The sequence below is a fragment of the Mauremys mutica genome, chromosome 2, assembly GCF_020497125.1.
Source record: "Mauremys mutica isolate MM-2020 ecotype Southern chromosome 2, ASM2049712v1, whole genome shotgun sequence".
NCBI classification, from domain to species: domain Eukaryota; kingdom Metazoa; phylum Chordata; order Testudines; family Geoemydidae; genus Mauremys; species Mauremys mutica.
This window is the reverse complement of record NC_059073.1, coordinates 242,004,086-242,031,242: the sequence shown is the minus strand read 5'-3', so window position 1 is coordinate 242,031,242 and position 27,157 is coordinate 242,004,086. Positions and strand designations below refer to the sequence as shown.

Sequence of the window (27,157 nt, the reverse complement as noted above, 5' to 3'; positions counted from 1 at the left end):
GGCCAAATGAAAACCATCTTAAATTATGCCTGGCAACAGCAGGCCTAGTTGAGGGCGTGTGTGCGCGCGCGCACGCAAAACCAACCTTGCACCCTCTCCTAAGCTGCACTGTGTGCTTCTTAGCTGCAGTTGGGAGTGAGTCCTAAAACAGAAAGTTCATTCTAATCCCCACCCACCTCCACATAGCTCATCCCCATGCGTAGTATTAAACCAATCACATCACTTTGTGATTGCACTGATCAAAATATCAGCACACGTACTTTACTGAACTCACACAACCTGATTTTCTATTTTGAGGGCAGGGAAGATGTAGGATGGTTCATACTCTAGCTAGTGAAAGGAAAGTTTATTTATAAAAACAGCCTGTTAATTCTTCCTGTTCCTTCTGTTCCACACGATTTAAGCCCCATTCAGCAAATATTTATGCATGTGAGTAATGTCACATCCCTGACCAATCCTGATTTCAATGGATCTATGCATGTGTAGAAGCGTTTGCAGGACTGGAGCCTGAGCTGTTGGCACATGGGTGAGGATTTTCAAAGGTGTCTAACTCCTACTGAAACTGAATGTAAGCTTGATGCCCATCTCCCTTAAGCTTCTTTGAAAATTCTAGCCAGAGCCTTTGGATCTCCCATGCTAAGGCCTGAGCCCTTTAAATTTACCTTAGCATCCTTCAATTCGAAGAGACGGGATTAATAACCTTGCATTTCATAGACACACGGGAGCGGGGGAGCACATTTTCAAGGGCGTGCAGCACCCAGTAGCTCCCATTATTTTCCATGTAACTCATTTGAAAATCTGGCCTCCAACTGTGAGTGCTGAGTATTTTTAAATATGGCACTTAAGCTTCCATTTGTTTTCGTGATTGTCTGTGCATGATTAGCTGAATCAAGCCACTTAAAATAATGTGCACCTATTCTAAACCTACCAGCATGTACAGTACCTGTCCTCCCTATATTCCCTAAGTAAAGTTTCAGAAGGAGAGGAATGCATCTCTCCAGAAAAGGAATACAATTAATTTGTAGGATGCATAAATCTATTTTGAGATGTGTTGTCCTTCAAACAGTAAACTTCCACACCCACCTCTTCTGGCTCAATCAGTTTGAATTCCATGCCTCGGCCAGTCCAAGCAATGAAGTGAGAGTTTGATGGGTCATCAAGAAGGGCTACCAAAAACTGCCAGAGCTGAAGTGAGCCCCGCCGCTGATATGTGGGTCCCTCCCGGTACACCCCTGGCTCTTGTTTGATGTCACCTACACACACACAAAATAATGTCAAATATTCATCAGAATTAGTTAGATGAAATGCCAAACCAACCAGTAGTTTGTAAAACTGTACCAAAAAAAAATCCTTATCACCTTACAAGCCTGCATATACTACCTTCCCTTCTTCTTGCTGATTATATATAATACACTCATACAGGTAATTTACTAGCAAATTAAGACAAAAAAGTAGAGTACCTAAACTTAGTCACGCGTCATGTCAGTCTTTGTTGTTTTTCATCTAACTCTGATATATGCAAATCTCACTTGCAAACATTTTGCAATACCCTTCATCTGAAAGAGCATGAACTGTTTTTGTAAACAACTCCAATGCCTGAAGAATTTCATTTGTATACAATACTTTGCACAGCCCCCATTTTGAAAATGTAATGTATGCTTCATATATCTGCAAAACCCTATTGACTGAAACTTCTTTTGCATGCAAATACTTCTAAGGGAAATTTGACAGAGCATTTGACTTGGACTTAAGCAGCATTGGCTTTATGTATAGGCATGCAAATCCTGCAGATACGTGAGTTCCTCTGTGGCATATTGGACTTGCATACAAGATGGTTCATTTTTAGCATGCTTTATAATTTACTCATACCTACATATGAGATTAGCATTTCTCCTTAAAGAGCAGTAAGTTATTTTTGCTTAAATTTCAGACCCAGGGAAATCTATCAAATAAACAACATTTTGCTAACTGCTCTGCACAAATTGCTAATGAAACACTGTTACACTCATACTGTGTGTTTGCTTGTTTTTAAATTGTATTTCTACTGAACAGCTCAGGGAAATAACATTAGCTAAAAGGTTTGGGGCTAGAACAGAGATTTTGTTTCTGCTAATGATGACAGCAATCCTCGGTCTACTGGTAAAACTCTATACCCCACTTCACCACCAGAACAGCAACTTTTGCCAAGCAGCCTGACCTGTATGCAGCGTTGTTGTAGCCGTGTCTGTCCCAGGCTATTGGGAGAGACAAGGTGGGTGAAGTAATACCTTTCATTGGACCAACTTCTGTTTGTGACAGAGACAAGCTCTCTTACACAGAGCTCTTCTTCAGGGCTGGGAAAGGTAATAAAGGTGTCACAGCTAAATACAAGATGGAACAGTTTAGCATAATTAGTTAGCACCTATTCTAAGGGACCATTTGCTGAATTTATGGTTTACTACAACAATCTGTGACCCACTAATCCCCCTTTTTGTTCTATGACTACAGTGGCATTAATGGGCCACTCCCTGTTGAATATGTCCCTTCGAATATGGGCTAACTACTTATGTCAAACTATCTGTTTGATCTTGTATTTAGCTGTGACACTCTTAGTACCTTTCTCAGCCCAGAAGAAGAGCTCTGTGTAACTCAAAAGCTTTTCTTCCTCAGCCACAGAGGTTGGTCCAATAAAAGCTATTACCTTACCCACCTTGTCTGGCTAGCAATGGAAGTCAGGATTTTATATTAACCAAAAGCGTAAGGAGAGCCTCACTGCAATTATAGAAGGGCTCGATGTAGTCAAAAGAATAACAGGTTTCAGAGTAGCAGCCGTGTTAGTCTGTATCCGCAAAAAAAACAGGAATACTTGTGGCACCTTAAAGACTAACAAATTTATTTTAGCATGAGCTTTCGTGAGCTAAAGCTCACTTCTTAAGTGAGCTTTAGCTCACGAAAGCTCATGCTAAAATAAATTTGTTAGTCTTTAAGGTGCCACAAGTACTCCTGTTTTTTTTCAAAAGAATAAGAGCATTACAAATAGAATACAGCCTTTTATAAAAAGGAAAGAACACTAAGGCAATAGTTGGCAAAAAAACGAATAAAGCAACACCTGGCTCTTTGATTTATGTTAAATCCTGATCCTGCAACCACTTATTTTTCAAGGACAAAATTTTTCTTCTAACTATAGTTGAGTAACATGTAAACAGCAAGTGTAGTATTACTGAGGACCCGATTCTTAGTTAGTGTAAGCTCACAGAGAGAGATCTACTGATTTCAACAGAAACAGCAGAGAATCTAGCCCCAAAACTTTAGGCACATTGGTGGATATATCCCACTTTTACCCTATGAGCCACATGCAATGAAGAGTCAATATCATTTTTAGAAGAATGGGTGATTGTGCTCGCTTCTCTGCTCCCACCACATTAGAAGTATGTACAAACACACAGATTCTAAATTTTTTATTAAAGTTAATGTTTAAAATTAAATAGACACAAGTTAAGAGGGAAGGTACTGTACATCTGGGTTCAGGCTTGAGTTATAAGAGATTACAAGTATCGGTTGCAAGGGTGAAGAGATACATACATATCACATAACCGGCATAGACCCTGAGCCTGATCTTGTGAAGAGCACTGCACTGTCCACTTACAGTGGCTTCAAGTCAGCTGTTTCTCTTGGAAGAGCATACGTATTTCAAAGATTTATTTTTTGAAGCAATCTGCTTCCACCTTTCGATTCTTATTTTTTAAAAATAAAACGTGCAGCTGTTCAGGAATTAAATAAATGGATATTGCTCCTATAGATAATTTTAACTTCATGAAGTAAAGAAACAGAGGGCCCAACCCTGCTCCAATGATGTAAACAGGAATATTTCACCATTGCCCATGGAAGTAGGACCAGACACATAACGTTTCTTGTTTAGAAATAAAGATCTGAGTTGATGTGCTATATAAAAACACAATTAGCTTATATTCCATCACCCAGAGTACAAGGGTGACTGTGAGTAAAACCACTCCTTCCGTGAAAGAGTCAACCCCATGACAATACAGTGCTGGATTTGGCAATCATCAGAGCTTAGGTCTAATAGCATTCAGAATCCTCCATTTGCTTCTTGCTATTCCACATCAGTGCTGATATGCTGGTGGCACCTCAGTTTCAAAGGTATGTAATTCTCCAGGTTGATCTAAATTTGAGGGCCTCCAAGCAGATGCAACCAGTGTGTTAGACATGCAAAGGTTTGATAACATGCACAAATGTCCTAGGGACAAACTGGAGCTCTCCAAACTGCATTAAGCAATGTTCAGAGAGCCTTTCACAGTCAACTTATCAGAAGGACATCCACTCAAGCCTGTTAAACAAGCAAAGGTGGATGTACAGAGACTAAGCCAAAGCAGCAACTACACTAGAACCTCAGAGTTACGAACATCTCGGGAATGGAGGTTGTTCGTAACTCTGAACAAAACGTTATGGTTTGTCTGTCAAACGTTTACAACTGAACATTGACTTAACTTTGAAACTTTACTATGAAGAAGAAAAATGCTGCTTCCCCTTTATTTTTGTAGTACTTTACGTTTAACACAGTACCCTACTGTATTGGGGGGGGAGGGGAAAGGGGTCCCTGATGGCGTACTTCTGGTTCCAAATGTGTGGTTGACTGGTCAGTTCATAACTTTGAGGTTCTCCTGTAAATCAATTAGCTGTTCAGTCTGCAAATCACTTACCCAAAGTTGAAGACTATCACATACTTGGCCTAATTATGCCTTTGGTTACAATGGTACAGAACTATAGTAAATCAGAGTTGCACCAGGAAATCCATATACTGAGATGGCTTTGGGCTATTTTATCTGACGTGACCACATTACTCATCTTTGGAAAATGTTTGTTATAATGGCCAGTGCTATGAAAAGGAAATTCTTTTGGTACGAACCCTTTTCAACAATTACCAAGTAGCACAAGGTTTAATACAGACATCTCGCTAGACAAAAAAAGAGAAAAAAAAATACATCAAACCCTGAATTGCTCTGTTGCACTTATGTTCAATAATTCAATTCTTCATGGACAATGAGACACAACAGGCTGCATTAGTCATCAGTAAATCCAGAGGAGCTGCTTTCTGTTCTGCTTTGTTAATTACAGGATCAGCTTTCAATAAATCTCTAATAACAAGCTGTATGTGATCATCAGTGCAATGGAAATCCTCCTGTTACTTCTCAGCACAGCCAGAACTGTGCTCCTCTAACATATCTCTGGATACAAATCTCTCACTAGCAAAAATGGACTGACATCCTATTGAAAAGGAGACTTTGGTTTCAAGAGGCAGAGGTCAGCTTTGGTTGGGTGCACTGCAAATGGTGTGTTAAGGAATCTTAAATTGGAATGTTACTGACCTTTTTGATCAACTCCCCACACCAGGAAAAAAACCAGAAATATTGAATACATACCATCAAACTTCTCTGGAACAACACAAGTGTCATCATAAAACTGTCTAGGTCCCTTTTCATACATACAACCTGTAAATCGAAGAGAAGAGTTTATTTGCTAGATGTATGAGTAATGAAAGGAGAAAACACATTGCATAATGTATTAAAATATGTGTTCAAGCAGAAGACTGGGAAGCAAAATATCTGTCTTTTACTGGTAATTTCTTCTAGTTCTGGACCACTTTCATCAAATATATAAAATGCCTTTACTGTGCACTAACAAACTTCATTTTGACAAAGGCCCCAAACCTTCACCTACTGAAGTCAGAGGTCTGCCATTTTTAAATGGGTGCAGGATCAGGCCCAAAGAGAATCCAAAGAGATTTTTAAAAGAGCACTCCAAACTTTAACGTGTTAGCTAGTTTCCTTAACAGGTGACTGAGACTGTCAAACCAACAGACTGGGGAGCAGCATTTTACCAGGATGGGCTCAGGGAGGCAAATTTATGAGAAGTGCCCATTCAATAGCGAGTCCCACTGGAAAGAATATTGAGCAAGTCCACATTTCAGCTGCTTGTATCCTATCTAACCTTTGGTACTAGTATAGGTTGCAATGATTTGGCACATCAAAAACACAGGGATAGAGCAGGGGCCAGCAGAGGATGGAGTTTTCCAAGCAGCACAATAATTCATCATGTGATTTCCAAATTTCTCCACTAAAAAAATCCCCAAAGCAGGGGCGGCTCCAGGCACCAGCGCACCAAGTGCGTGCCTGGGGCAGCAAGCCACGGGGGGCAGCCCGGCGGTTGCTGTGAGGGCGCCAGTCAGGCTGCCTTAGGCAGCATGCCTGCAGGAGGTCCGATGGGCCCACGGCTTCGGCGGCAATTCAACAGTGGGTACGCCAAAGGCGCGGGACCGGCGGACCTCCTGCAGGCATGCCGCTGAATCCGTGTTACCAGCGGACCTCCCGCAGGAATGCCGCCGAAAGCCACCTGACTGCCGTGCTTGGGGCAGCAAAATGCATAGAGCCACCCCTGCCCAAAAGTTTCTCTTGTACAAAAGTGACATAAAACATAGAAAACTTAACTTCTGTTCTGTTTGGGTGAGCCAGGAAGCCTTCTTGCCTCATGTAAATGGAATGGCAGCTAGGCACTTCTGAAAGGAGAAGACGACAACGCTAGTCAAAAGACTGTCTGGAATTGAAAGTGTGCAGGTTATCAATGAGACAGGCGACAGATAGAAGAGTAACAGAAAGGGACATAAGTCACAGTGAGGGGGAACCTGTCAACACATAGTTAGCATTTCAGAGCAGCATGCACAAAGCATGGCAAAAAAGAAAACTATAGTGTGTGGAACATTGATCTTGTCTAACACAGGCACTTGAACTCAAATTTTTATCATAATTAACCTTGTTAAAGGTCAACTCCCATGACAATCACACTTCAGTGTGATTACAGACCAAAATACACAAGTCAGAATTAATTTTCTAAACCCCACACTTATGCATCTAGGTCTTTTGGTAACCAAACTGACATAGCAATGATTTTGAAATCAATAGCTCGCCAATCATAGCAGAGACTAATAAACCACAAAATATGGCATAATTACCACAGGGAATGCCAGGCTTCTGGGCCTGGGTTCCAAGTTCTGAAAGTTTAAAGGCATTTTCTCTAACTGTTAAGACACTTTAGAACACATTTAAGGAATTCAGTGGTATAGATTACCATTTTTTACAGCATTGTGCACTTTTAAGGCAATACAAATGCATATAGAGTTTATCATTTCTACTATCTATGTTGCCAATGTTTCTTTAAGCATGGAAGAAGAATGAGAAAGCCAAACAATACTAATTAAAATGGTATGCTCTGTGCAGACACCCATCTTTGTATTTTCCCCTCACCTGACTCTATCCCTAGTTATACCCCATGCAAACAAACTGGACCACAAATGGCTACCCTTCTAGTCCATTTTTTTAACCTGCCTATTGGATACCAAAAGTCTTGCTTAAGAAAGTCTACTTGATCTTGTGATAAACTCCTACCCTAAGCCATGCAATCTTGTAACACGTGACTCTGGAAGAGATGCAAAGAGAGGTCAGGAGAGACGGACATTATTCTTCTAACATGGTCTACAACCTCTTTTCAGAACGCAATTCTAAATTTCACTGTTCACTGACTGGTGATGAGTATCAAGGGCTTGGCAGGATAAGAAAATGAGGTTTTACACTGAATTCCCACTGCAAGCACAGCACAGGATAGTAATAAGTTTCCTCTAACTGTCTGAAAGCCTCGTCCCTCTTTTATTTCTTGTTTTCCCTATCAAGCATTCAGTACTTGTCTCCTTGGGCTCTAGTATTTCAAGCATCTTTTACAACTATTCTGAGTAATCACAGGAATCAGTGATTCAATGTTCAGACAGGTCAAGTGTAATTTTGTACACCAGAAGTCAAAGCTGCAAGCAGTGGTTCACAAGCAAAGAATCACTCAGGTTACCAAACAGATTAGATTGTAAGCGAACAGAAAAAGAATCTATGTAAAAGGAGGAAGTTTGAGAATTGAAACAGATGTTATTTTCTGTTTTAGGTAAAAATTCACTAATATTGGCAACAAAACCTATTTGCAACTCATGATGCTGGCTCTTGCAAAATGATCTAACTGACAGCACAAGAGAGCTGTGCATGTATCTATCAATACAGTTGTATTTTTAGCCAACCTTGGTAATATCTCTTGTGCACCAAAATCAATTATAATTAACATCTGGTGACTTTTTTTTTTTTAAAGACAAGTCTCGTTTGTACCAACATTGTTTAAATGCAACCATACTCTATGATTAAATATTCCACAGAGGACTGAAAAATATAGCAGAGAAGAGTCTATTCCTCATAAAGTAACTAAAGTCTTGTTATTCTAAAGTGCTATCAGTTAATTTATGACTATCAGAGTGGGTCAGACTCTAATCAAATTGTAGAAACATTTCCAAAGTGATTATTCAATCAAATGACTAACATGGTTAATTAGGAGCCATAAACATTGCTCTGAAGTTCATCAAAGTAATGACTTGCCCAGAAAAATTACTCCTAATTAAATTGCCTGCTGCTTTCATTTCAACCTTATCTAATAAAAACTCCAACCAATGAAATTTAACATTGCAGTTTTAAATTGTACTAAATGCTTAACTAAGACCCAGAAGTATTTTAACTAGCTAAGCAGAGTTACTTCAAAAGCAAACATTTTAGAGCAGAAATTGCAGAGCAATTGTGTATTTTCTTGTTAAATTATAGTCTCAAGAAGATAAATGCAACAGCCCAAAGGCATGGAGCTACTTTCAGGGCATACTGCAAGTAGCTGAGGTGAACTGGTTGTATCACCTTCAGATCTTTTAGCAGCTTACAGATATTAAATAAATATGCCTGGCTTCTGGATATGCAACCCACATATGGCACATTCTTAGCTCATATTATAAAGTTATGTCACCTTATGAAGGGCAGAGTCCAGTGAAAAAGTAAGGATGCATAAGGAGTGCTATTAATCTGGAACACTCTGAGGTCATGCTGGTCTCCCTTAACCCTAAGAGCAATAGAGCAGTCATCTTAAAATAGTGAAACTAGCCTTATTTTGTATTCTCCTGACACCATTTCCCCCCTAGTAAGTGTTACTTTAAAATATATAATCCAGAGACTGATGCAAAACCTGCTCTTCGGGGAATGCCAAGGAGGAACTTGATGAACTATGCTGTGCCTTCATCAGGAAGTACAAAGAACCCAATCTTCCTCCTACTGAAAACAGGGAAATCAACTACTAACTCCAGTGTGAGCAAGGTCAGGTCCTATCTGAACAGCTCAGACTGGATTCTATACTCAAACGGGGAATAGGATTAGACCCTTCTTGTTTAGCACAACTCTCATATTAATATACGGCAATCTGAGGGGCTGTCAGAGACACAAGGGGAATGACTCAGCGCTCGAAGTCCACTGCTCAAACCTCGACTCTGATTGAGATGAGGAGAGCAAGGGCTACTTGCCCCCAATACTCCCTGTTGTGAAGAAGTAGGCAGAGTGGGAAGCATTCTAGCTCCACCCTTTCCCACAGAGTAGTTGACCTGCTGCACAGGGGAAAGTAAGGTTTGCCACGAGAAAGGGTGAAGTAACTTCTTCCTCCCTCAGAGCAAGGGAGAAGAAGAGGAGGAACTGAGAATTCGAATCACAATTCATTCTCAGGTCTCCTCCTGGCACAGTGCAGCTTTCCACAGCACCCTTACTCAGGGCAGGCTGCAAAATTGCAATCTAGCTCTGAATGATTTAGTACCTATCCCAGAATAAATGGATTTCTGGGACAAAATGAGAGTTCTATCAGAAACCTGAAGTTCTAGCTTTCCTGGATGAAATACTCTGCTACTGAGCTCCATTGCTCTAAAAGGCGCAGATCTTCTGGTTCACACTTCTTTACAACCCATAGCAGATAAGGACCTGGTGAAAATGATAACACAGCAGGGATTAAATTCTGTACAAAAAACACAAAGCAAGGAAGCATAGATGTGATTCTGCCCCCAGTGGCAGTCACTTATATTGAGCCTGCAAACAAGTCTCTCGCTTTGATCAACAGACCCCATCCACAGACAAAACCTGTTTTCTTCCTTAAAGACAGCAAATAAAATGATAGTATTGACACTGGGACCATGCTCTTGTCTTCCTGTTTACTTTTCTAATTCTTCTCTCGCTTACCCTCTGGGACTGGATAGGATACTATTATAAGAATGGAAGCTAATCACTAAAACTTCAAGGGGTTTGGCTAGAGAAACAGCCAATCGTTTAACTTGACCTGACAGCATTTCCTTCTGAACTGTTCTCTTGGTCTTTAAAATAAATATAAATCCATCAGCCCCTCAAAAGAAGGGCTATGATGTAGGTCAAATCCCAGGCTTCCATGACTGTGGCTCAATACACCAAATCCGTAGCTGTATTTGGTTTCACAAGTAGACACACACACACGTGTCCCTCTGCTCTACCTGCTGTTGTTATAAGTGGGCAAGACAGAAAAAAAATCAATAGAATCCTGTTCACCTTTTCTTTTCTTGGCTCAAGAGCCAATTTTAGTTGTTAAAGAAAATGTTAAAGTTAGGACAGGTTATATTTTAGGACTCCCAACCTCAACGGTGTCTCATTTTAATAAAATAATAATGTATATGCACACAGTATTTATCATCTCTACTGAAGCAGGAACACTTAAAATTTAAATTAATATACTGCCTATGCACCAGGGTCATTACATCCACCATTAAAATGCAGCCAGCTCCAGGATGGAAAGTAACATCTGTTTAATACAGCAACTTAGCCCAACAGTTTAGAGTATGAGGCGAAGAAGAATACAGTAATCAGCTGAAACCACAAGGGGAATTTTTAGGTAGGCAGCAGGATGGATTTGATTTAAATCATGATTTAAATTACGATTTAAATCACTAGTCGGGAAGACTCGATTTAATCATGGATTTCTACATAAAAGTGCATTCTTGTTGGTTGTTATAACCTTAATACATATTCTTCACAACTCAGAGATAGATATAGGTTTCATTTTCAGAAGATACACACTATACATTTTAAAACAGTGATTTATTCTGAAAAAAAACTTTTCAGATTTGTTTTACAGCTATATCAGAAAATGAATGAGTGTTTGGTTATTTCATTTACCAAAGGTAATTGAAGCAGATATTTATGAAGTCATTGGGAGGTGAACTATCTCCGATTCAGCAGGTTAATTATTAATATTTGGAGGTCATATATGCTGTATCAGGAGAAGGACATCACCAGACAGACAGACATTTAAATTGTTTTATTTAACTAAAACAACAACATTAAGTATTCTGGATTTTTTTTCTGCAACAGCAAACATATAATATTTTAACAAAACAAGCATATGTCCCTCGCTTCTCACATTTATCTCCAGACTTCTCCTTGTCCAGCTCTATTACACCCCCAACAAACTTCTATTCATTGAACTTTTTGAAACTTTGTACTTTTAGAGAGAGGTAAGGGACTGACTCTGTGTACACAAATTTGCAGAGGGACAATAGAGCTGAAGTCTGTTATTTCTCACCTCTCTATCTTATTTATTTATTTTAAAACATTTTTGCTATTAACAAGCATGTTACCTCTGGAGACTTAGCTCCACCCTAAAACTAAGCATCTCTGATAGTATCTTCTAGACTGAGCACCATTGGGGAGATAGAAAGATTAACCTAAATAATCTATAAGAACATAAGAATGGCCATACTGGGTCAGACCAAAGGTCCATCCAGCCCAGTATCCTGTCTGCCGACAGTGGCCAATGCCAGGTGCCCCAGAGGGAGTGAACCTAACAGGTAATGATGAAGTTACCGTTCTCCTGCCATCCATCTCCACCCTCTGACAAACAGAGGCTAGGGACACCATTCCTTACCCATCCTGGCTAATAGCCATTAATGGACTTAACCTCCATTAATTTATCCAGTTCTCTTTTAAACGCAGTTATAGTCCTAGCCTTCACAACCTCCTCAGGTAAGGAGTTCCACAAGTTGACTGTGCGCTGTGTGAAGAACTTCCTTTTATTTGTTTTAAACCTGCTGCCCAATAATTTCATTTGGTGGCCCCTAGTTCTTGTATTATGGGAACAAGTAAATAACTTTTCCTTATTCACTTTCTCCACACCACTCATGATTTTATATACCTCTATCATGTCCCCCCTTAGTCTCCTCTTTTCCAAGCTGAAAAGTCCTAGCCTCTTTAATCTATACAGAAGCCTGTGGGACCCCATAAGATTGGGTCCCTAATCCATGAGCTATTGGAACTCATTTACAAAACTTTTCATAAACATTACATGAATATATTGTCTCATACTATAGAATTAAAATTTATAATCCCTATGCCATGATGAGATATCTTTGAGCTATAATGTATCTTTAATTAAAACTATCTTTAGATAAAATGTTTTTTTGAGGAAAAAGCCTATCAAAAAATCCAATTTTTTATATATTTTTAAAAAAAATCATTGATTTTTATTCACCTTGGTAGGCAGCATGCAACGATTCCAGCTGCAATACAGCTAGATCACCCTTTGCTTTTTGGGACCTTCACATACCACAAATGTGTAGGGCTTTGGTGTTACATCTCATCAGATGGACAGCACTTCCACAGTGCTGTTTAAGGGACAGATTCTGCAAACAGATAATACACCTGTGGATCCCTACTCTTGCTGCCCAGCAGTAAAGATCCTTGCACACAGATCTGTTTGAGGATCAGTCGCTAACATCATAATGTGGGATTTGGTACCGTCTTGAATGGGGCCAGGATTCAGCCCAAACTGTAGACAAGTTGCAGTTCAGACAAATTCCTAATGTTCTCTCTAAAATCTTCATTTAAAACGACATAGATTGCTTTCATCTGACAATTCCACGACAGCGCTTCAACCCAATGTTGTTTGGCTTGGGCAAAAATATTGCACAAGAGAACAAAGTAATTTTGTTAAATGAGAGCCTCTGTATTTTAGTAGCATTGTTATATATCAAATAAGTAGTGTATTTGCTCCACCCAAAAAAAATACCTAATTTCAGAATTTATGGTGACTCACTGTTAAAATATTGTTTATGATGCAATTTAGTTTTCTGGAAAATGAAGACACACCAAGTGGAAAACATAATGAATAATTTTTTCATTCTTCATTAGACAGGTGGTAACGGCAGAGTAAGCTCTTCCTCCCTGCCCCAGTCTGTAGCTTGACTGTCCAGGGATCTCACTTATATCCTGATCCTGCAAACACCTGCGCAGAACCCCACAACATTCAATGGGACTACTCTCATGCATAAAGCTAAGCACACAGGCAAGTGTTTGCAGGGTGCCACCGTGGTGCTATGAATAGGAGCAGTGGTAGCAAGACTTAAATGCATGGAGAGCTCACAGGATCCTGTTTGAGGAAGGCTCAAAAAAAGGCTCATTTCCCCTTCATTTTCCAAGGCTCTACATTTGAATTATTAATTATTTTCCACCTGCATCCCAGTATTACAGAAACACTCTTATGACACACACAAAAATCTTCCTAAAAGGTAACCACGGCAAGATTAATTCTTACCTATAACTCCTGACATAAACCTATTAGCTAGCATCAGATTTAGTCCAAGCAGTTTACACCTAAGCGAAAATAGTTAAAAAACAAACTCTAAATAAACCTCTTCCTTTCCCCTTTGAAATGCATCAACTTTAGTTTCTATAGTGAAATGGGGCTTCACTATGACAACATCTTGACATCTGGTCTCTGAAAATATATTTTTAAGACAACAGTCTGGGCAACATGTAACTTTATACATCAGAACAGAAAACAAAGGCTCTGATATTAAAATCGGAAATTAAATTCCACACAGATCTGGTCTTTGAAGGATATTTTAAAAGCAGATATTCATTTCCATCACTTTCATTAACTTTAAAATTTGTTTTGAATTTAAGCACAACTTTCCCTTTAAATTCAACAAAAAAGCAAAACGGACTTTTTCTCTCCTTCCTTTTTTTCTTTTTTGTGAGCTTACTGCAAAAAATGTCTGTGTTGTTTTTTCTCCCCCGCCTGGTTCCCTGCCTGTAAAATCTAAGTTGGACAAACACTGCATGGCTGAAGTGACATATTTGAATGGAATTCAGACCAACCAGTTCCTGTTTATGTTTCTGATTTGAGAATGTAGCCTTCTCATTCACTATACATTAGAAACACACCAAGGCCATAAATGGTGTCAAGTTACATGCAGGCAGGGCCAATGAGCATTAATCATTACCTCAAGTCAACTGGCAAAAGCAGCAGCTGATGGAACACTACACTCTTTAGTTCTATATAAATGGACATTCCAGGGTTTGTTTTTTTCCCCCCTTCAGCATCCATTTTATGAATGAAACTTCAGGCTGTACAGAGTCCATTCATATAAAAGCTGCACTCACAGGGTTCAGCCCCTAGGGATCAATCGGTCTTGGGTAAGGCTGATGTGATTGGTTTAAGACAGGCTTCAGCCTTCCATTACTGATTTAAAATGCAGCCTGTGTCCATCTGACCTGCATTAATGCACAAAGAGTAAATCCAGACTGTACTCTCAATTCTCAAATCAAATCATTAGCCAGTGCCACTTACTGTAACTGTAGATTTAGAGGATATTTATCCATTTCTTTGAAAAACAGCAGCCAGAGGACAACTTTTTAGATTTTTGTTGTCTGCTTTGAAATGAAAAAATACACAATTGATATTTTGCTGTACACAGGAGAGAAATATGTTGCTGCGATTTACCTTATTTTATAAAGAAAGAGTGGGAATAGCATAGTAAGATTAGGTAGTAGCTTTTTAAGGACAGAAATAGCAAATATTTAGAGGAAAATAGCTACCCAGAAAGCAAATGAGACAGTAAATCTGCTGCTTTAACAACGACCTCCCAACAAGTCCAAGTATTTCCTGCACCTCACTTAGGTCATCACATTGTTTTCCACTGTTGTACACATCCGACTGAGGGTATGTGCACTCGTTGTTTTAGGGGCAAGTTCTACACAGAGCATTTAAGCAGGAGAATGAAATCCAAGCTCATTTCCTTAAGAAACACAGCAAAGACAAGCTCCTGAAGCAAGAGTGTCAGGTATTTTAACCATGCTCATCTCCCCAGGAAGACACTGGGGAAAAAAGAAGCAATGCTGGAAAATATATAGGGTGAAATACTGGGTGGCAAAACTCCCATGGGGCCAGCGTTTCACCCGTAGCCATGATACTGACCTGGAAATGATATATGTTGTTGCACAACAGTATGGTGATAAAAAGGACATAATTTTGAGCTGCACTTTCAGAAGCACTAGGAAAGTGTTAGTTCCACTTTATGGAACACTGGTGAGACTATGCAGAAAATACGGCACAGAGTTGTGAGCAGCATAACAACAGAAAGAGGGAAATCACAACAAATTTGAGGAAAAGCAGGATTAATAGCTAGCAGATTTATAAAGCAAGATTTCAACAACTAGACACACAGACAGACAAGGAGAATACATGCAGACTTCCTACAAAGGTTTAGAGGTGGTATGTTAATACCAAGGAATTGTTTAGTATGATTCAAGGAGGTATAACTCGGAGCAATGGAATGAAATTGATCAAAGGAAATTTTAAGCCCATTATTAAGAAATATTTATTAACTGTGAAGTCTGTTAGACTATGGAATAAAAACAACAGGAATAGTAATACTATTTAACACTTATATAGTTAGGCTTGGCAGAATTCAATTATTTTTTTTTTATATAATTTTGATAGATAGTATCAATATTTATTTTTAAACATTTTCCCCAATTTTTATCAATTTAATTTTTCACAGTGTTGGGAAAATATGAAGGTGGGGTGTGGCAATGGAGATGGGGAGGGTCAGACAATTATTATTTACCCCAAATAAGTAAAAAAAATCTAGGCAAATAAAATAAGTCCCCAACAAATACATTTTAAAATAGTTTTGCTTCAAAATGTAATTCAGCCTCTCTACCAGTGTGGCACAGCAGGCCTCCAAATTTAAACAATGTCACCAGCCCTCTCCCCTCCCCCAGTGATGGCCACACATGCTGAGCAAAGCATGGGAAGGAATCTTTTTAGTTTCACTCACATTGACCTAAGTCTTTTAAAAATGACAATGACACTTAAACACTATTTGTGTGTGTGGGGGGGGGGAGTCTAAAACGTTTTATTTTGTTCCCATTCTATCTTTAAACATACACATGTAACATTGTAGCCTGGCACAAAAAGCTACGTGAAAAGAACATTAAGGCTGTAAAGTCAAGCACTCAATAAGTTAGGACATGTCAGAATTAAGGTTGCCCCTTCTGCCCTGCTACCTCCACCCTGTCCCTATCCCACTCCTATCTCTGACCAACCACTGGTTCTTTGTCTCAATCCCATTATCCTCACCTAGCCAGACCCAGCCTCCAATCCTCAAACTTCTAATCCCAGTCCTATTCCGTCCCTTCCCTGGACACTCATCCAATCCGTCTCTCTCCCCTACAGTGGCTTCCAGTCCCTCGCAACCCACAACCCCACTTCCTGTCCCCATTGGCTCCCAGTCCCAATCTCCCTCTCTGGGATACTCATCCAATCTCTGCCTCTCTATGGCTCCTTGTCCCAGTTCTTTGCCCAGCCAGTCCCAGTTCTCCCCCTACTGTCTCATCAGATCCGTCTCCCCATCTCCTCTCACCTCTTTGCCTCAACCCATTGGTTCCCAGTCCCCATCTCTTTGCTCAGCCAGTCCCAGTCTCCCTCAGGGTTCCAGACCCAGTCACTGCCCCTGACTTGGACATCTAGTCCCAGTCCCCTTGCCCACCCAATCCATCCCCACTCCACATCCCAGTCCCCGTCTCTTACTGCTTCCCTATCCCAATCATCTCCCTGTCCTATCCTCCTCCCACCAACGTCACACACACTTTGCAGGTCCAGCTCTTATCCCCTCTGTGTATGAATCAGACAGCTTCATTCTGGGCCCAAAGGAGTCATTGAGAGCACATGAGAGATAGGTTCCCTGCTCTCAGTTCCAGTACTTGGACCCAACCTGGCCAACAGCAGCCAAGAGCTGCAAGTGCAGGGAAAGTCTCCCAGCTGCTGCATGCCCAGTGCTAACAAAATCTTTGGGGAATTTAGGTGCTAAAATCTAAGACGTCTCCATTGAGATAAAAAAATGCTAGACTCCTCCATCTATACTTACCTACATGCTTGGTTTTAAAAAGTTACATGCACACAGCAGAACCATTGGGGTGCCCATATCCATATATACAGCTTCTAAAGCACATTGGGGCAGAGTCTCAGCAGATGTAAATTGTTATAGCAAAATTGTCACAGCTCCTTTGACTTCAACGGAGCTGTGACAATTTATACCAGATAAGGGTCTTACCCTCTGAGTTAAAAGGTGCTGTATAAAATGTACAATATTATACACATCTATTAAGTGACAGCCAGAAGATTTAGACTAATTTTCTGTTGCAATTCAACATATATGAGAAACTGTATTTTCCAGGAGGAGGAGGAGCGGGGGGCAGGAAAGAGCTTCTGCTCTGTTGACATTTTTCTTTTTTTTTTTCCTCTTTCCATTATCTCAAACATTCTGCAATAGAAATTGCATACCTGCAATTATAATTACAACTAATTGATCTGCCATTTCCCATGTCATAATGAATGTCATGTTTTAATAGAGTTATAATCATTCCATAATAATGCTTTTCATTCACCAGATTTCCACAGCGTATAAAAGTATAGTGCACAAAGCAATGAACTTTTATGAGGCTCCTTTAAAAACATCCCAAAAGGAACATCTTCAGTGAATTGCAATGAACTTTTTAAATATGTTTCAGTATTCTTATTTGAGCTGCAAGGAAATATCATGCAAAAAAGATTTTCCACTCTGGCATTTGTCCCCCCTCAACATCCATAGGTGAAAAATGAAATCAATGATTCAGTGACAAATACATTATGTTTCCTAAGGGGTTATTTAATGTACTCTTAGCAAAGATGGAAAAATGATGGTTTCTAGAGAACAGATGGCAGCAAGACAAAATATCAACAGACCACAGTTGTTGACTGCAATTTATGGAGTGTACAGATGTGTCAACTTAAATGCAGTGATTCTAAGGCCAATAAAAATACTTTCTGATACCAAGAGATTAATTTTTCATGACCACTGGTTATACAGCTATTACATTTTTAAAAACTCTAATTATTCATCTACAAACGAAACAACAACTTTGCTTGAATGTCATTACTCTAAAATGGAACATTTCTGTCACTGGCAGTGAAAAAAAGAGAGAGGTAAGAGAGTGCACATCTTTCTTTCAGATTAAATTTCCCTTTTCAGCTCTAAAAAGAAAATTTGGAACAGAAATGAAAATTAACACTGCCTCAGATTTAAAGTAACAGTATGCAATAAGGAGACCCCTTTCCCTTGCCAAGTATGAAGCATGCATACAAAAGAGCCTTTCTTTAACCCTTTAATTTAGTAGGATGAATAACAGTGCTTTTGAAGATTGTAAGGGACTTGTGAAGTCCTCTATTATCCATGGCCATGTTAACTGTGCTGATAGTCTCTCTCATGCTGCTCTGTGAAGAACAGAGGTACATGAAAACCAAAACCAGGAATCTCAGCAACTCCCCAATTATAGAAAAGTTCAGCTCTTGATCTGATCCTTTGCAGTTAAAGCCCATTTCTACATTGTACTTCAGCTTCAAGAGGAACCTCCATCAGCTCCCCAAAAATAAATTAACCAAAAAAAAGATTAAATGGCTTTCAGCTTCTCTTTCCACTTAATCTGCTACCTGTCACACAACAAAGGAGAAGACAGCCCTACATTGTAAATTCTTGTGTTCTAACATCAGCTAATTAAAAACAAGCACACTATAACCTGGCCCGGGCTGTGGTTCAGCTCCAGGCCACAGCTCCTGACCACAGCTCTCAGAGTGGGCACGGACAGGTTCCATTACAGGTCAGGGGTAGGCGTGACAGAAAAAATTTGTGAACCACTGATTTCAACGGGGCAGGGACTGTTTGCTACTCTATCCCGTGCTTGGCACAATGGGGCCCCATTTGTGGTTGATCCCTAGGCACTACTGGAATACACATGATTAATAACAATTTATCTTCTACATCAGCAAATTGGCATCCACAGGTCATTTGCTTTCACAAAACACAACAGTTTACACACAAATTGAGAAGTCAGCACTGATTTGCCTAATTTGTATCCCTCACTGGTTTTACAGCAGTGTAAACCCCATTGGACTTCAAAGGAGTTACTCCTGATATAAAGGAAATGAAGCAGCAGGAGAATCAGAACCCTATTTTTGACAGACATAAATGAATGTGCTCATAAAATGGTGAGCACAAATTTAGAGGCCATTTTTGAAAATGTCATTACGTATAGCATATCACAGACAAAACCCGTCAGAGGTAGCCAACCTAAGTTTAAACAAATCAGTTTCTCCTCTCTGTCTTTCATATTTGATTTCTAGATAGCTCTATAAACTGAAGTCCTCTACAGACTAAACATGAGAAGACAATTGCAGTGCAAGGTTCCCCACACTGCTTTACCAGCATTATTATCTAAAGAGGCTACATTGCCAAGACTAAATGAAAGAAAGGGGTTTAAAAGCCTTCAAAAAAAAAGTCTGAATTCAGATGCATCTAAACATCACTGAGAATAAAGACCAGTTGGCCTAATCCTGGTTAGGTTTTATTATTTTATCCCACAGAACTAAAGAAAAAAGTCTTACCTACCTGAATCATATGCAAAATCTCTAGGTTCCTGTTTAATCATCAGAGGAGGGGGGAAATTTTGATTGGCTGCATTGCCAACCATGGCGTTGTGTTCATAGACTGGATCATGGTACTCCTGCTTAAAACCTTGAGGCGGGAAAGGGATGTTTGGCTCAGACATCTGGCGTTGGTATATTGGGCGTCCTTCCCTTGACATTGCAGGCAAAGGCGGGAAAGAATTGCAAGGTTCGGAGAGTTGGCGGCGAAATCTATGACACAAGTGAGAAACGTCACTCAAAAGTACAATGGCAGAGTGACGTGGTAACTCAAGAACCAAGATGGTATATAAAAAACAAACCAAAACCAGGTATAATTTTTAAATTGCTCTCTTTTGTCCTTAATCAGTAAAAGATGGAATTAAGAAAAAATAAATAAATAAAAAGCTCAAATTTTCTGGGCCCAATTCTCAGTTACTCTGTTCCTAAAAATGGGACAGGAATTCAGAGGGAGAAAGATGGCTTTCAACTGCCTTTACCCTATGGGACATGGGAAACAGAGAATAGCCCTATTATTTTATTAGTAGTAAATATTTACATTATGGTACTTCCCAAATGTCCCAGTCAGGATCTGAGCTCCATTGTGCTGGGCACTGTAGAAAAAGACTACATACAATCCCTGTCCCAGAAGGTTTACAGTCTAAAAAGACACACTTCCTCTGCTATTTCAACAGGGGCAGTGAGCAGGATTGTGCCTTACACCAGCTCTCCACATGGGGCAGGCCTGCACAGATGACACTCTCATGGGGGTGGCCCCTGTATGCTGCAAGCATGGCATAAAGGCACCTTAGCGAATCAGGTCTTTGGAAGAACAGAGGGCTGTATCTGTCTGCTTACAGATGCCATCTCCAAACAAATAAAGATGTCAGTGGTAAGATCTGGGCACCATTCCACAAAGTTAAAAAGCCTCAATTGTCTCCTCATGGTGAAAAAACCATGGGAGTTTCGCCTTGCAGACTTGGTGTCACATTCCTGTCTCAGTGGGGAGGACTTTTCACCCCTCTGGAAAAAGGAGGGGTGCACCTTGAAAATCCCACAGACCCAACAGATCTACAGGGAGACCAAAAAAAAAATTAACAGCCCCAAGGATGGCCTTCCTACTCATACTGCTGTCATGGAAACAAGGGTCTCATAAGAGTTCATTGCTCCCCCAACCATTTGTATACAATCTTCCTCTCCAAGGGAAGTGGAAGCTGTGGAGCGGAGTTAGTGCTCCATGTCATGCACCAGAATGGAAAGGAGCATGTTCCATGCTACTCCCTCCCCCGGCTCTGGCATGTTTCCCCCTACAAAACCTCAGAGCCCCAACTATGGGTGCTGAATTTGAGCAGTTGGGCTTCTGCAGGTTTAGAGATATGAGGGAAGAGATTCAGTGGCATGCTTCCTTGGTGAATTATACATTTTCATGCGGCTTCCCCATCCTCCCATAAAGGGAAGAGATCAGCCAGCCCTAGGTGGCTTGGTTTTGAACAACCGTGGTGGAGATGGGACCTATTGCCTCTGTGTTGATCCACAGAACTGCAATTGGGATATTTTTGAAGAAAACTGTTTGTCCTGCCATCTCTCAATCAAAGGTATGTCTACCCTTGGAAATGGGGGTGCGATTTCCAGCTCGAGGAGACATATTCACCACTGGTCTGACTGAGTTAGAGCACTAAAAATAAAATGCAGCCACAGCAGCACAAGCTGGGGAGGGGCTAGATGCCCCAAGTCCCTGCCCATCAAACACTCTGGGTATGTACATGGTGTGGCTAGCCCCTACTGCTGCTCACACTGTTGTGGCCACACTATTGTTAGCACACTAGCTTGATCACAGTGAACACACAGTGTCTTCCTGAGCTGAGAATCACACACTCAGCTCTAACTGGACATGCACTAAAAGAGTAAGACAAGAAGTTATATAACACAACCGTCTTCAAGCGAGAGAAGGAAGTTTCCCTCTGTCAAAATATATACGACCAGGAACCAATGATTTTTCAGTTTCTTTTACTTTGGGACTGAACTAACTCGGTTCATGCAAGTAAAATCAGATGCTTGCGTTGAGAAAATTGGCTGGAGAAGGAGAGTAGGATTTGATTGTTAGGTCAATAAATTCTTTAATATAAATCTTACGCAGTATACATTTCAAATGTAAATTTTAAAATCTATTAAACTTTCATCAAAACACTGCCATAACCCAAATATTTACTGTCATGCGTAGAAACAACTGAAGAATAAGGTAGCAATGGAGACTGAACTTTAATTAGTCTAAAAACATTAAGAATATTCCACTCTGCAATGGTACACTGTAACATTAGGTTTTGCAATTCCACCTACACCTGCACATAATAAACTTAGAAACTCAAACGTATTATGAAATAGTTAGGCTGGCTGGCACTGCATTCATTTCCCCTCTCTTCCTTTTTTCATTAGCCAAAAAAAGAAACAGAAATTATCATTAAGAACTGTCAAGGAGTGAATCAGAAAATTGCAACTTGAAGTTAAAATAAGAAACAGGCTCACTTGCAAAGCCTCAAAGGAAGTTAATAATACTTGTTGTACTGGAAGCTTTGTATGGAATCAAGCCATTTGTTTATACAAGTGAATTTGATTCCTTTTGGTACTTGTTAGGACCACTTGTCCCCCATACATTCACGCCTTGTATGAAGCTGCATGTTCTTGAGGCTGCTGTTATCCTCAGCCACAGAATCTATGGTCCAGAGAAATGTACACCCATTTTATATAGATACATATAATCATATTCAACCACAGACCTGATTTTTTTTTAAACGACAGTATTTTTTGAATACACTAATAAAGGAAGCCTGCCGCTCTCCTACCAGACCTGTGCAGAATGCAACAGATCATCCTGCAATCCAGACCTTTCCATATGCTTCTCACAAAACTATTTACAAGATCTGCACAGATACCACTGAGTTCAGTAAGGGAAGTGAGGAATGGTGAAACGAGAACATGAAACAAATTCAGGAAAGGAAAAAATACCTTCCACAGCAAAATGTACCATTCTTTGGAAATAAAGAAGAGTGAATTTTTTAACCACAAAACATTAGCCTTACTCTTTGAGTTTATTACTTGGGGCTTTGCTAAAAGGTTGCGCACTAGTTATTCTTTCACTGAAGGGAAGCATAATGCAAAATGTCCTTAGGAGGGCATGCATCAAACCATATAGTAATACAATTAAGACATCATGTGACAAACCTATTATAAAGCTGAGTGTCATGAGAAACTATACACACTGCAGAAAAGGTATATGTGAGCCTCTCCAAATGTATATGTTAAGGCTGAAATGCAGCTTCCACTATAACCTTCCTTTTCAGTTGCTCCCAAACAAAAACCTGCTAATCTGAAATAGTCCATCTTGCTCTCTGAATAGAGAGCAATTTAATGTTTAGAGAATTTCAGCAAACCTGCTCAAACCTCTGAGTTTGGTGTACTTACAGAAATACACTTGTACAATGTCCTGCAATCAAAACCACACTCTGCCATCTGTTGAGGGTCTGCACAGTTCCAAGATAGCCCAAGAAGGATGGGGCAGGACCCTGGTTAAGGCAACTGAATGTGTGGATTCATTGCCTCCTCACTCCATCTCCTGCCCGTGGGGCTCATATAGTCTCAGACTGAACTTAAAGTTGCCCCAGCAGAACCCAAACTAGGCAGCAAGAATGGAAACACCACCAGCCCTCCCTGGAAATGAGGCGAGGGACCCCTGCAAATAGTAGTGCTTGCTGCTGCAGGAGCTTACAAACTGCACCTCCTGGCATAGCAGGGGTGAATCTGACCCATATGCTCTATAGAGTAAGATCTTAATTTTATTTGAACATGGATTAGGTTTTTTTATATATTTTTGAAGCGCTGGTGTGTCACTCTGAACACATGTGTATTTATGGGTATTCACACTATTTAACAAACAAAACCATGTTCAAATAATAAGGTTAAGATCTTACTTATACTCGCATACAAGCAGGTAAACTGACAGTTGCAAAAATAAGAAACTCCATCCTGAGCATATGTGCTGCAAAACTTAGGCACAGGGGAGTGAGCTAAGAAAGACCATCCATTGTTGGGAGACCTCTAAAATAGCAAAACAGAACAGGGTGACTTAAGGGCACAGTTTCAGCTTTAATTCTGGATTTTTTAGCTTTTGTGGGTTTTACTCGGTCTAATATTGTTCGAACATGGTTTATTTTGGCAGCTTAATTTCCTTTTTATAAGCTGTTGTATTTCAAAAAGCTTTCAAAAAATAATACTCACCCTTTCAGGGAAGAGTATGCAAAGTGACACTACACTCTGTAACAGCAACTCCAGAAGATACCCACACATCTGAATAGATGTATACTAGACAATCTTATATACTTATTTGTAAGCAAGGGGCCAGATTCTGATACCCTGGTTCATGCCAGGTAGGACCTCACTCCTCAGGTAGTTCTATTGGATTCGATGGAATTACTTGAGGAGTACGGTACCACTCATGGTCAGTAAAGGTGGCAGAAACAGGCCCCTGATACACTGTAGTTTCTACTCTGAGCTTCCACTGCTGAAATCTCAGGCTGACAGTCCCCTGTAAGGGAGTTATAGAAATGCAATTACTGAGGATGCTTCTGTCACCTTTAGCCATTACTGACTAGTATCTTAGTCCCACTGAGTTCAATGGGAATAGCTAGCGAGTGAAGTACTACTCAGCCCGAGGAAGGGTAGCAGAATCAGCCCACAGCCTTAACTATCAATGCCAAGGGACCAATCCAGTGCTTTTTATTGTGGTCATTAGGATATTGGTTTTATGGTTTTTTTTTACCTGTGATCCATAGGGAAGCTGTTGTCTTGAATGGACTGGGATGGAGGGAGGTGAGTAGGGAAAGCCCGGTCGGGTTTAGGAGTCTGAGCTGAGTTTGGGGATGCATGGTGCAGTGGTGACACTGGAGTGCTGGATGGCGTTGGTGGGTTAGAGGGCCTCATTCCAACTTGCGGCTTCTGGTCATAGGCACTAACAACAGAGTGGGGAGGAAAGGTGAGAAGTTAATTTCTCTGCAAATAAAATGTAGTACCGCAGAAACATTATCCTATTCGTCTTCCTTTTATTCAGAGGGCACCTGGTGGAGTTCTCTTTTCTGTACATGGAAAAGTACAGAGAAAAAGTTAGTCAGCAGTTACACATAGTGGTCATGTTCTTTGCCTCTATGGGGCAGAGATGTATTTTTAAAAGGATTTGGTGTTACAGTGCGATACTAACAGGAGACAAGCATAAAGAAAGTTTCAAAGCACAGGCAGCTGGACCAGAGTAGAAAGGGCCTGCCCTGCTTTCCAGTGGTCTGCACAGACCTCAGAGTGCGACAATAAAGAAAGCAACCGGAGAAAAGGAATCTGACCCAGAAAAATACAGCTCTGTTAGTTTATCTACCCACACGCAGATGTCAGCAGCCTCCACTGATGGACTTTCTCCTCTCTCAAAACTGAAACACTGATCCTGCAAACACTTATGCGTGTGCTTAACATTATTCACATTTCCTGATTCTGGAAAACACTAAAGCACATACGTAAGTCCACTCCTATTGAAGAACGGACTAACGGAGGTGCTTAGAGTTAAGCACATGCTTAAGTGTTTTCCTGAATCAAGACCACGGGTAGTCCTGCTGAAGTCAGTGGAATTACTTGCGTGCTCAAAGTTTCAGCATCTATGGGGGCTAAAACAATAAGAGGTCTAAAAGGGTACCTAATAGGTGACAAGGGTCACCTTGGTAAGTAAAGCAGAAATCCTCAAGATCATTCCTCTGTGACTGAGTTTCATCACGTTTGCAACAGGGGTGACCTGTCTGTCACATGAAAAGGCAGATCTAGGTGGTTTTGCTGATACCTATAATGGTAGTGTACTTATGTGAACAAAAATTCTGTGCTGACTGGGTTGAAGATTCCCAAATAAACTAAAACATCAATAAGACCCCCAGCAACTGTTAACATTTGAGGAGAAAAGGAAGACAGAAATGTGAACCAAAATAACATCCATAAAGAATGTAATGATATTAAACTACATTTTTTATCTCCTAAAATAATTAAAACATTTACTATCTATCCTGATTATCAGAGGGAGACCACTTCCTTCTGAAAAAATAAAAGTATCCGCAACGCCTAATAAAATACTATTTTTATACTGTAATTGTCCAAGAATGCACACGTATATCATCTGCAAAACTCGTCAAATACCTAATGTGTTGCTCAGACCTGCCAATCTCTCGCCTGTTACCAGGAGCTCTCTCTCAGCCTAAAGTGCATAATGCATTTTAAAAGTACTTTCAACACAGCTCGCAGTAAATAAGACTCCCTCCCCCATTTTTTAAACTGTGGCTATATCCAGCGGAGGAGTGTAGCCATGAGTATTTCAATGAAAATTATTGCTTTAAAATGATTAAGTGCTTGATAGGGCTGTAAACAGTTCCATCAGAGTTCAGCAAAATGCATTATCTCATGAGTCTGTTATCTGCTGAAGAGGTAACTTTTATAAGATCTCTATTTTGGTTTTATTTCTCTTTAATCGGTCCTCATTTAAATCTGCAGTCCTCACTGAAGCTACTATAAAAGTAATCCTGGCTGTTTTACCTGACATTGTACAGGCACTTTTCCCCATAACTGAACTTGAATGGCTGTTCTTGACTACAAGCAGAGCCAAGTTCCGAACATGGACTATGGGGTTCTTTCTTGATTTTCACTGGGAGACCATGAAAAGCCACTGGAAAGAAGAAAAAAACAACAATAAAAGCATGGAGTTAGAAACGAAGCATGGTATTAAACAGTGTGCATTATCAAGCAAGTTAGATGCTGCTAATGAAACACAATTAATTAAACCACTGTAATAATAGACACAGTTTAAGAAATGAACATTTCAGGCATTTCTTTGGGTGTCAAATTGAGAAATAGACACCAGAGATCTTTTGCATTGGCTATTAGCACTTTTATTGTTTAATAGAATGATGGCCAGGCTCCCATCTCACTAGCAGGAAAATAACAGCCCACTTATATTTGGCTTAGCTACTGTAAATGTTGTCAGAGGCAAAATACTTCCCAGGCACAAAATGCTTCTAAGTAATATTAGCGTGGTAGCTTTCAGCTGTAAAGGCACAGTAGTTCACTTGAAAGAGTAACACACCTATTACTGCATAATTAATTTCTCATATATGAGCCTCAAATACAGCACCACTAATTTTTTTGGTCTCACAAAATATGTGAAAACTTGTAAAAAAAAATTAGAAATTAGCAGATTATAGTCTTAACAGTTGATGTTATAATAACAAGGTAATGTCAGAAAAGTACACAATAAAAGCCTTATATATTTCACTAAAAGATTTATTAGCTGAAATCCTCGCCCGGCTGAAGACAATGGGAATTTTGCCATTGACTTGAATGGCGCCAGGATTTTACCCAGTTTATTCAAAGGCAGCAAGAGGAAGGGATGGGACAGAAATGGGCT

At 40.1% G+C, this 27,157-nt stretch overlaps 1 protein-coding gene across 4 annotated transcripts in view; it reads right to left on the bottom strand.

Moving 5' to 3' along the window:
* Positions 1-27,157, bottom strand: part of ETV1 (ETS variant transcription factor 1) — a 73,386-nt gene that overhangs the window by 8,185 nt on the left and 38,044 nt on the right. For all 4 annotated transcript variants that reach the window (XM_045007205.1, XM_045007207.1, XM_045007206.1 and 1 more), the window contains 6 exons: positions 26,290-26,419; positions 24,494-24,682; positions 19,667-19,914; positions 6,482-6,550; positions 5,418-5,486; positions 1,084-1,253 (listed from right to left, as the gene is read on the bottom strand). In XM_045007205.1, coding sequence (XP_044863140.1) covers positions 1,084-1,253; positions 5,418-5,486; positions 6,482-6,550; positions 19,667-19,914; positions 24,494-24,682; positions 26,290-26,419 — 875 coding nt within the window. The remainder of the gene's footprint in view (positions 1-1,083; positions 1,254-5,417; positions 5,487-6,481; positions 6,551-19,666; positions 19,915-24,493; positions 24,683-26,289; positions 26,420-27,157) is intronic.